Source organism: Bubalus bubalis, chromosome 11, assembly GCF_019923935.1.
Source record: "Bubalus bubalis isolate 160015118507 breed Murrah chromosome 11, NDDB_SH_1, whole genome shotgun sequence".
In the NCBI taxonomy this organism is placed as follows: domain Eukaryota; kingdom Metazoa; phylum Chordata; class Mammalia; order Artiodactyla; family Bovidae; genus Bubalus; species Bubalus bubalis.
Genome location: NC_059167.1, coordinates 30,923,270 through 30,935,259, shown reverse-complemented (window position 1 = coordinate 30,935,259; position 11,990 = coordinate 30,923,270). Strand labels below are relative to the sequence as shown.

The 11,990-nt window shown below is 42.6% G+C and overlaps 1 protein-coding gene across 1 annotated transcript; it reads right to left on the bottom strand.

Annotated features, from left to right (window-relative positions):
* Positions 1-7,199: 7,199 nt before the first annotated feature.
* On the bottom strand, positions 7,200-8,075 carry LOC123464670 (transcription factor E2F5-like). The gene has a single exon (XM_045162047.1). It carries the CDS (start codon positions 7,858-7,860, stop codon positions 7,306-7,308), a length of 555 nt encoding a protein of 184 aa, XP_045017982.1. The 5' UTR covers positions 7,861-8,075; the 3' UTR covers positions 7,200-7,305.
* Between the last annotated feature and the right edge of the window lie 3,915 nt (positions 8,076-11,990).

Here is an 11,990-nt window from a genome sequence, read left to right as displayed (position 1 = left end):
ACCCATGTTTGCTTTCCATCTGAGGACGTTGCTGTGGTTTATTCCTCTGTTTTGCATCTTTAGCTTCTTATTCTCCACCCAGACCTTCCAAAGAGCATTCAAACATCTTCTTACACCTCAACCGACCAACCAACAAAAATACCTCCCTTGATTATACATTCTTCTCTGCCAGTATTCCCATTGCTCTTCTCTCCTTCCCAGCCAATGTTCACAGGAGTTGTCTACACCCACTATCTCTACTTCCTTTCCTTCCTTTCTTTCTTCTACCCCACCAATCTAGAAAAAACAGCTCTTGATAAGGCCACTGTGACATTTGTGTTACTAAATCTAACAGATGCTTCTCAGTTTCATCATCTCTAACTTCTTAGCAACATTTGACACTGTTGATTACTGACCAGTTCTTAAGTCATTCTCTTTATTTGTCTCCTATGAGACCACATACCCCTGGTTTATTATCTGTGGCCATGGTTCCTCCTTCTCAAGCTGGTTTTGAATATCAGGGCTCCTCATGGTTCCATCCTGGGCTCTCTTCTTGTGCTCTGCTCTGTCATCCCAGAATGACCTTGACTGTATAGGCTGCTAACTCTCAAATGTATATGTCCAGTCTGATCTGCTTGCCGAGCTCTAGCTTTGCACAGATAATTAATAACTTGATTTTTCTATTTGGACAGCTCACAAGCATCTCAGACTTAAGATTTACAAAATGAAACTCTTCATTTTGACTCACTCAGATGTGCTCCCACTTTGGTCTTCTATATCAATAAGTTTCACCTTCATCTACTCAGATGTTCTTGCTAGAACAGTGGGTGGGTCATCCTTGACATAGCCCTTATCTTCAATCTCATCTCCCTCCTTCAACCTCCACTTAAATCCCAAATAAGGTATCCCTAAGTCCTATAGACTATACCTCTAAAATATTCCCTGTATCAATCTACTTCTCTCTGCTTCTACTCTAACCACAGTCCAAACCACCAAAGGCTTTTACAATAGCTTCTTAACTGATTTTCCTCTATCCTCTTTCTGACCCGTTCTTCACTAAAGAACTGGGGCAATGGTTGTAAAGATAAGTTGAGCATGCCATTTCCCAGTTTAAATGCTTCAGTGGCTACCCATTGCACTTGGATAAAAATCCATTATCTTTAAAATTGCCTTTGAAACATTGCGTAATTTATCCCCAACCTACCATCACAATCTCATCAGATGTCTCTCTCCTTGACCCAACCACATTAGCCTCCCTCCATTCTTTGAGGGTGCCAAGTTCTTTGCTTATTCAAGGCCTGCTCAGTGTACAATACTCTTTGCCAAGCTTTGTCTTCTAGTCTGAATTTAAATGTCATTTCCTCAGAAAGCCCTTTCCTAATATCAACTGCTGCCAGTGCTCTATACACAATGTTGATTATTTGCCATATGCACTTTCCCACTTTTTTTTTTTTTTTTTGCTTTTTGTAACAGTGTTGCTATAAATGTTTTTATATATGTTACAAGAGTTTCTCTAAGGCAGTGTTTTTGAAACTGTGGGTCCCAAGTTGCCTGTGGTTAGTAATGTCAATTTTTTTTTAAGAAAAATAAGAAAGTAAAATAAATAGAAGTGAATACAATAGAAAATACTAAAGTATACAGCATGTAACAAGAATAAGCTTTGTTTTATGAAACTTTGATTTCAGGTGTGTTGGGGGGGATCATAAAGTAAAATAGATTTATTACTACAGGTCAAAGTCAAAAAAGATTGGAAGTCTATTACTTCAGGGTATATTTTAGGAAGCGATATCTTGGGTCACAGTGTTCTATTGTAGTTTTAAGCACGAATCTAGGAAATCAAGAGCTTCAATGGGGAAAAAAATGAAATAAATCTATACATATACTACACTTTGCCCTTAGTTTACTCATGTTAGTTTCCATAAACTTCAGTTCATACTAACAGTATCTTTTGAGAAAGGGGAAAATTCTTAGAGAAAAACATCTTACAAATATTGTATAAGAGGTCAGTTATTTATGTAGAAATCAGTGTTGTTTAAGTATACAGAGCAGTGACAGAAACCAGGAGGTCTGAAGGTTTAGCATGCCTTCTCTTTTCGTAACTTTCCACATCACCAATTTACATTATGGCTGGAAATAAATCCTCTATGTTTATTTAAACACTAAAAGTGTAGAACACATTTATTTTATTGTATAAAACTCTATTGGAAAAATTCTGGCTTCTTAGAATAGTAATCCCCAATCCATGGACAAAATACCATCTCCATGCGCTGTTTTCTATTCTCGTTGCCTTTGGTGCCCTGTTGCCCTTTAACCTACCTTTACGGCACAGCAAAGAGCTGAAGCTGAGCCAGTTCTACAAGCCAGGGCAGACAGCTGCCTCTGGGCAGGGCCTGAGGGCAACTGAAGCACAGTCTGCTGTGAAGCATCTATTCTATTGCCTGACTTGCCACTAGAGTGACTCGCCGGTTTCAGCCAGAAGATTCTTGTTAAAATCCAAATATTTTACGGAGGAGCAAGTCACATGTTCAAACCACTAGTTTTAAAAGCAGTCAGGACCTTGAATGAAGGGGATGGAAAGAAGTTAGCTGCTAAGGCAGGCTGAGGTGGGAAACAGCTCCCACCTCTTTAGTGAGGGGGTAGGCTGAGTTCCCCAGCTGAATGTGGAAAAGAGGGCCTGAAGACAAACTCTTCCTACTTATCAGTTTTGTGCTATCTGTAAACACTCTCCCTGATACTGTGGGGACATCTTGGAAGCACCAGGGATCAGAGCCAGCATTTCAGCTCCGTTCTGTGTAGCCTCATTTACACGCTGCATCCACTGTGAGATCTCAGGCGTTGCCCCATGCTCGCATTCAAACACAGCTTCTCAGAAGCCAGTATTTGAAACACGGAAACCAACCCAGTTTTGGATACCCATCTGGTTTATGTGTCAGCCTTTTGTTTCTATTGTAATTATCTCTAGTCGTGCCTGACCCTTCTTTTAGCCAGTTTTGTTTTTTCAATCATCTCCAAATAGATATTCCACTTGAGCAAAACCAGTATTGCCCTGTAGCCAGCAACGAGAAGAGGAACGTTGGATTTCAAAAGCAATAAAAGAAAACAAAACCAGACAGAGACCAGGTCTGTTTCTTTAGGACACATCAACCTTACACCATTGCCAGCATCGCTTTTTATTTAAGATGACAAACAGATAAAATCCCTTCATCGCTGATGTAAGACGTCTCTTGGTAATAGTAGTAAAGAGAACTAGGGTCCAGGTTGACATTTACTGGGCCAAGATTCTGCTGTTGGGGGATTTGTGGGTGAGAAGTGAACAGCCCACCTGATTCAGTTATATGAGACTTGACTTGATTTTGCTCCCAGGAGTCCAGGGGCTTTGGGACAGGCTGGTGATAAGCAGAGTTCCTTACCTTCAGAGCCCATAATCTCTATGCCTCCATTACTCACTTTCTAGGTAAGGTTTTTTTTTTCTTTTCTGGGTCAGGTTTTGATTAAACTCACTCCCAATGAGGCATAAGTGGTAAATGTGGTTGCTTGTTGGGTTTTGACCTTCCTCCTGGAAATTCACAATCCACATTAGGTGTTGAGAAGCCCCACATAGAAGGAACCTGTCTAACTTTGTTTCACTGTAAGTGTTTTATCCCAACTTTGTGTCTTTAGAATAACTTAACATTTTCAGGGGGTGCTAGCACTATGGCAGACATGTTTCTTTAAGTGAAATGAATGTATCTCTTATACATTCATTCTTTCAATAAATGGCTACTGAGGCCTAGTATGTGCCAGGCACCGATGAATAAAATAATCACCTTCATGAAACTTATATTCTTTAATTAGCTTGTCTCTCCTACATTTATTGTATAGTTAATTAACATAATTCACTGATAAACATTAATAAAATAATCACACCAGCAAGGATATGGCTGAACCAGGGTGGCCCTGAAAGATTCTCTTCTGGATGACTGAGGACACCTGGAGGCAGGTGTTAACCCGATGAATGGGGAAGAGTTTTGAGGAGAACAACGTTCTAGAAAGAGGGGCCACAGGGACAGATATTGAGCAAGAGGAGAAAGCGCGGTGCTATTCAAGAAAGCAGAGTGACAGTCTTCTTCCTGGTTGAGGCTGAGGAGGTGGGTAGAGGCCAGACTATGTCAGGAAGCTGGCTGGGGAAGGGTTTGTTTTGGCCCCAGGGTCCCTCTCAGTGCTGCTGAAATCACACCACCTCCGCCTTGGGCGTTTGCCAGGTCCCAGGCTGCACAGCAGGCATTAGTGCCCCATTTTCCAGGAAAGGAAACAAAGGTCAGAGACGCAAGTGACCTTCCCAAGAGCGACTCAGGGGCAGAATCAGGATTTAAACTCAAAGTCTGTCTGAGTCCAAAACCATGTGCCAAACTAACAGTCCTGAAGACAGCTGCCTGTCCATAAAGCCTGACACCACGCATTCCCTCCCCGCGCACCTGGCTCCTGAAGGTTTTGTCCCTGGGGGAGGCGTGGCCAGAGGATGACCAACACAGATGCCACGTTCAGGGTCAGGAAGCACGGGAGTAGGACAGCAAAAACCACCCTTCAGGACTCGACGTACAATTCTAAGTACAAAAAACGGACACAATTTTCCACTTCATGCTGTAGATTAGGCTGTACTACCAAGTGGAAAAGGGAAGCCCAGTGCCTTTCTGAGGTTTTGATTTCTGTATGGTTCTGAGTTCTGAAAGGCCTTTAAACATCTCAGGACTATAAGCCTATGGCCTTCACGCCAGCACAGCAGACCCCAGACCCTTTCTGTGAGGCTCCACCGCCTACAGAGGGATTGGTGATATGCATGTGGCCTGAGGGGATTCTTAGCTGCCAAAGTGTGCTTGCTACTGGAGGGTGAAAAGAGGGGTGTTGATTTCAAGGCTTTTTAGAAGATCTCAGAGTCCTGCTTCATCTGTAGAGTAAAAACAGGTCCTCAAAGAGCCTTAATTCCTCTCTGGACTTAAATGTAGAGTGGTGGTCAGGGCCAGAACCCAGTGTCCTGACATCCTGTACCCTGTACAATTGTGTGCCTGTGTGTGCGTGTGCATGACTACACACACACACACACACACACACACACTGCTTTCCATCTCAGCAGTGTACATTGTGCCTGCTGTAGCCTCAGTCACTTGAGTTCCAGGAATCCTGGAGGCTCTTATATCTGGTAATGATTCTGGTTGGAGATGCCCCAATGATATGTCATCTTTGAACATGCATACATTTGACTTTGATTCATGGCTTTACTCTGACTGTGGGTAAGATGTTCAGCCTCAGTTTCTACGTCTGTGAAGTAGATCTAATACCTTCCTGCTGGTATTGTTGTAATGATTAAGTGACATCACATAAACCAGTTCGCAAAGCACATGGTAAGTAAGCCCTTAATAAACAACAGCAATCATTTTGTCAGTCCAAGAGGTGAAGGGCCTGAGGGTAAGCAGGAAGGTCTAGCAAAGAAAGTCTGCAGCAGTGTGTCTCTGGTTGTGGTGACCCCAGCCCTTCACTCTCTGACCTCCAATTAGACTTAAGGGTCTCTGAATAAACTGAAAAGTGGCCTAGGCCGTCAGCCACCTTCCTGGGCCAGTGCACGTCTTCAGATTTGAGGCCACATGGAGGAGTAGATCAGGAATAATCATTAGGTTAGTTAGTCCTGCCTTCATCTTTTCTGGTTATTTGATCTTAGGCAAATTATTTACACTCCCTGCATCTCACTTCTCTCATTTGCAAAATGAGAATAATAATGACATCTGTCCCATAGGACATGTGTGCCGATTAATGAAGAAATGTAGAAAGCAGTTTTAGGGTATAGTTATGTTTTATGATGAAGGAAGAGGAGTAACTGTTCATAAATTTGGCCTCTGCTGGAAAACTTCCAGTAACAATGAGTTCACAGAAAGGATTGCATTATCGATCAGTTATAATTGTTTGAAGTTTCTCTTTATATTAAGTGGATGCCTGTGCTTCATCTCAACTCTGACACATAGAGATTTTGCTGGACCAGCCTCAGACTCCTTTATCAGCAATTGCGGGGACAGGAACTGGGCTTGTATAGTTAAAACCCCCCACTGCAGACTGTCTACCACTGATTTAGGGACCAAGACCAACCTGGAGTTACAGCAGAGCACTCTGGGGCTAACATTGATGTGATCATGTTCTATGGATGACAAGGACAGAAACCTACCCAAACTGTACCCTTGGACAGGAGTTTGTCTGGCGTTGGAAAAGTTATATGAGGAAACTCCCCAAATGGATTAGACTTTCTAGATTTAACTGCATTATCCTCCAAATGACCCAAAGTCAATTTATTCCTCTAATGGTTGCCTCCAGGTATCTCTGAAAGGATGTTGGGGTGGGAGTGGGAGAGATCAAGGAGAATGGCCAAGCAAGTTTGGCTGATAGACTAGAGAGACTGAACAGCCCCGGGCTCAGGAACTGTCAAGCGGTCTAGGCAGAACAAAGTGAGAAATGAGTGAGAAGACTTCTGGACTGTGCCGGCCATAACTGTGCCTGTATGTGCTTGAACCAAAATGCACACGTGTTAAAGCAACATGAAACTTTAGCCATGATTGGTTGTGGGTACATGAGAGTTTCAGCCTGTAGGTCATGAAAGTGTCTTGCCACATAATGTGCCTTGTATAAGTTATTTATTTTTTTTAATCTTTTATACAATTTTATTTAAAAAATCTTGTTAATGTAAAGGCATTGGCACATTTTAAAAACAAACTACATAAACAGATCTTTCCTATAACCTAGGAAAGTGGAATGTCAGAAGTCAACAAAATGTGATAAACTTAAAGTGCTAAAACAGAAGGCACTTCACAAACTCTGTTCACTGAAACAGTTAATATATCCTAGTTTACACCCTTCACTTTATAAGTGGCAGTGAATTTCTGGATTGGAGGACACAAAGGAACACGGACAGTCTTGTGGCAGTACAAGTGGAAGACAGAACAAGTGATAAGCCCTTGGACAACTTCCTTGTTTCTCATGACCTGAAGTCTACTTTAACGTTCTTCTCATATAAGGGGAAGAAAACAGAAGGGTTCAAAATGGGAAGAAAAGTTGAAATTTCAGAAAGTAATTACTTGAGGGTGGAGGGTTGGTGGATGTGAAATCATTTTTTCTCCTGAAACAGTCAGAATCCTTTGTTTTTATGGTTGAAGTTTTGTGAAGCAAAAATAAAGTATTAGGGAAGAACATTTCAGAATCAGTGAACTAAAAAGGTGTTACATTCATTATTTTAAATACTTAGGTTATTAAGAAGTCTAAAATGTTACACAGTTAGAGGTAGATAACAGTCCCAAGTTTCCATGGAATCTAATAATTTAGTATCTGAACATCAAACAGATCACAAACGCCTTCATTATCATCTAAATTAAAGTTGTAGTCATCTGCTGGGGTCGGAGAAAGCCGTAAGAGCGGAAACACATCAGAAGACATTAACTCATCAATGATATCTCCACTAATAGATCCTGAAGACAAGTCTGTGGCCGGCGTGTGCTGGAGAGGCTGGCTTCGTTCAGAGACAGGTGGCTCAGGCAGGCTCTGGACGGCCGAGCTGGGCTTGTGTGGAGGCACTGGGGTGGGGGGCTGAGAGGGAGGCTGCGCGAGGTCGTCTGGGGGGGGCACCGGGAAAACCACGGGCTTAGATGAGCTGGACTCTTTATTTGTAAGCAGCACGTGGATAGGTCCTGAATGACTCTTTAGATTGATCTGGTATTTCTTTTGTCCATTCTGACCCATTTCTGGAATAGGTACCTCCAGTTGTGTACCACAAGGTGCTTGAATGGCCAAAAGTGTATCACCATTAAAACAATTACAGATGTCTTCATGAGTTACATAGGAAAATCTATTATTAATGGAGTCGTCCATCACATTTTTGATGCTTTGCTGTAGCCACAACTTCTGCTGATCAAGTTCTCTTTCCTTCAGTTCTAGATCTTCAATTTCAGCTTTGAGATATCTTAATCTATCTATGACTTCTTCAGTATTACAGCCAGCATCTACACCTTTCCATACTGTTTTTTGACTTTTTTTCGATTAAGTCAATTCCTTCCAAGACATTGGTGATATCATAAATTCTTCTTTTTTGCCTCACAGCCAAAGTATCTGCAGCCGCCTTGAGGTCCAGCACGCCGTCCTTGGCCTCCTGCAGCAGCGACACGAACTTGGCGGTGAGCAGCCCCAGGCTCTTTTCGTGCCGGCTACTGCCGGCCCCGGGCGGCGCGCAGCTCGCGGGCCTCGGCCGCCGCCATCGCGTCCCCGCGCTCCGCCACCTGCCGGGCCGGACCCGGGGCGGCCGCGGCCGTCGCCACCCGCCAAGGGCGGGACGAGGAGTCCTGTATAAGTTCTTTAAAGTATAGAATGTAAGCAATATACAGTTGTCCTTTGGCATTCTCAAAGCTTTGATTTCAGGACCTCTGTGGATACTAAAATCTGTGAGTGCTCAAGTCCCTTATATAAGCTGACATAATATTTGCAAATAACCTATAAATATCATCCTGTATACTTTATATATCTCTAGTTTATTTATAATACTTAATATAACATAGGGGCTTCCCTGGTGGCTCAGAGGGTAAAGCATCTGCCTGCAATGCGTGAGACCTGGGTTCGATCCCTGGGTCGGGAAGATACCCTGGAGAAGGAAAAGACAACCCACTCCAGTACTCTTGCCTGGAAAATCCCATGAATAGAGAAGCCTGGTAGGCTACAGTCCATAGGGTCGCAAAGAGTCGGACATGACTGAGCATAAATACTGTGTAAATACTTCTAAATACAATATAAATGCTATGCAAACATAGTTGTAAATACAATGTATACTATGTAAATAGTTGCCAGTGTATGGAAAATTCAAGTGTCACTTTTCAAAACTTTTTGGAATTTTTATTTCTGATTGTTTTCAATTTGTGGTTTGTTAAATCTGTGAATGTGGAGCTGGCAATACAAAGGGCCTATTGTAATTATAGGAAAAACATGCTATATTTTCCATGTTCTTCATCTTGGAAAATATTTACATACTTGAAATTTCTTTTTCATATAAAATTATGCTACTTTCCCAAGATTAGGAACTCCTTTGAGGAAAGGGATTCTGTCCTATATGGAATTCTGGGTATGTGGTAGGGGCTTATCAAATACTTGATGAAATATTGAATAATGTGGTACCTTGTGCTTTATGCTGCTAACTATGTGTCCACGATAGGGCTGCCTTGGAAAGCACCACCCAGCACCTTACGTCAAACTATGACACAACATCCCTGGGAAGCCCCCAGAAATTTCTGTTTGCTTTCTATTGAAGCCATCACCTAAGTGACCGGATATGTGGGTCTCTAGAGACCAGGCTGATGGGATTAATTTTCTCTTCCTCAGTACAGCATGTACATTGGTGACTACTTTTTGTAGAAGGCAGGTTAAGTTGCAGACAGACACTGTCTCCACTACTCAATTCACTGGGTGTGGGTGTTTGGGGCCATAAGCAGCCTCCTGACTGCTACCATGGGTGGGATTCATCTTAATCATCTGACTCCAAATCCACTTTTTCCCCTTTCTTCTCTTGTTTTTTAATTGACATACGACATTATATTTGTTTCAGGTATACAATCTAATGATTTAATATTTGCATATATTGTGAAATTGTAACAGGAGGGAAAGGGGCAGGGCGCAATTTTTGAAAGAATGACATAGCCCAAGGACACAACATAAAGCAATTAGAATCAAATGGGACCAAGATGACAGACAAGACTAGACCTTAATCCTCAATCAACAAGTGAAATGATGTACCCAGAGGTGCCATGACAGTTCCAAAGTGAAAGTGGCTCATTCGTGTCTGACTCTTGAGACCCCATGTACTATTCAGTCCATGGAATTCTCCAGGCCAGAATACTGGAGTGGGTAGCCGTTCCCTTCTCCAGGGGATCTTCCCAACCCAGGGGTCGAACCCAGGTCTCCTACATTGCAGGCAGATTCTTTACCAGCTGAGCCACTAGGGAAACCCATGACAGTTCCAAGGCACTGTTAAAAGGAGTAGGCGGTGGCCTAAATCCAGGAAATCTCCACTCCTTCCCAAAAATAGTTGGAATAATCCTCCCACTCATTAGCATATGAAATTACCCAGCCTATAAAAACTAACCACACCAAATTTCGAGGCTGCATGTGCCCTTTGCGATGGCCCACATTCTGTCTGTGGAGTGTGCTTCTCTCTATATCTGAATAAGTCCACTTCTTACCTATCACTTTGTCTCTCACTGAATTCTTTCTGCAATGAGACATCAAGAACCTGAGCTTCATTAGGTCCGGAAACCAGATACTGTGGGTTTTGGCTGGGTTCAAGTCCCAGCCACGTGTGTTCAAGTCCCAGGCAGGGTTTTGGTTGGGTTCGAGTCCTAGCCACCTGGGTTCAAGTCCCAAGCAGAGTTTTGGCAGGGTTTGAGACCCAGCCATGCGGGTTTAAGTCCCAAACTGGGTTTTGACTGGGTTTGAGCCCTAGCCATGTGAGTTCGAGTCCCAGTCTGAGGTAAACGGATTCAAAATGATCATCACATGAAGTCTACAGACAGTCTCTGAGTTATGATAGTTCAACTTACAATTTTTTGGCTTTACAATGGTGAGAAAGTATTACAAATTCAATAGAAACTGTACTTTGAACTTCTCCTGGACTACAGCTCCCAATCAGCCATGTGATCATGAAGGTAAACGACCCACCAGCCTATAACTATTGTATACCCTGCAGCCATTCTGTTTTCTGTATTCAATAAATTATATGAGATACCTAACACTCTGTTATGAAACAGGCTTTGTGTTAGATGATTTTGCCCAGCTATAAGCTAAGTGTTCTGAGCACATTTAAGTTAGGCTAGGCTAAGTTATGGTGTTTCTTAGGTTAGGTGTCTTAAACACATTTTTTGACTTGTGATATTTTCAATGTATGGTGGGTGTATTGGGACATAACCCCTTGTAAGTCAAGGAACATCTGAAGTTTACACTTATCCATCCATCCAGCTATACCTACATACTATACATAGTTACAATTTTTTTTCTTTTTATGAGAACTTTTAAGATCAGCTCTTTTAGTAACTTTCAAATATGCAATACAGTTTTATTAACTATAGTCACCATGCTGTACATTATATCCCTAAGACCTGAAGTGACCAGAAGTTTGTACATTTTAATCACCTTCACCCATTTTGCCCACACTCTACCCCTCTCCCAACTTGTCTTAATAATCTGTCTTGCCTCTGTCATTTTGCTTTGAGACCCCTGATTTCTGAAGGTATAAATTGACTTCTGTCCAGGACTCAAGTTTCTTAGAATTTTCTCTCCTTCTAACCACTAAAGCCTACCATCAACTAATGTCCTGAAGTGCTATTGTGGTGTAAGGCTTGAAATTAAGGCTCAATAGTATATACTGCCTTGACATCTTGTAAAATCCAGGAGTTCTCAGATAGCCTAACTACAAGTTCCCCTCCCTATGCTAATCTTGGGGACAAGGTCGCCTAGCCAAACAACACTCCTTATCAAAGGGACCCAGCACAGTGCATGGTTATCCGTGAGTAGCAGGTTTCAGTTCCCTGCCAGCTCACAGAATTATCCAAACAAGCCAATCACATCTTCCCGCGGGAATCCAGAGGCACCACACCCACTTGATACCACAAAGCCTGTTTCTCATAGACACTCTGTGGCTGGTTCACTCTGTCCTCAAGTGCGATCCCCGTGTGGCCCTACCATGGCAAGCAGTGTTCTCCTCCCCCAGGCTTTCAGTATACAGTAAATCCCCTCTATACGCACCTTCAAGTTGCAAACTTTCATCAAAGATGCCAACGTGTGTTCACATGTCCAATCACATCAGGAGTGAGTGAAATTGCAGCTTGCCCTCAGTCTTCTATTGCTAAAGATCCTTCAACTCTACCATCGCTCACCTCCTACCATCCTCCAGTCAGTAACCCTTCATGCCTGCTCATTCAATGCCAGCCCCTGTATGTCAGCTGCTATACTGTACTACTATACTT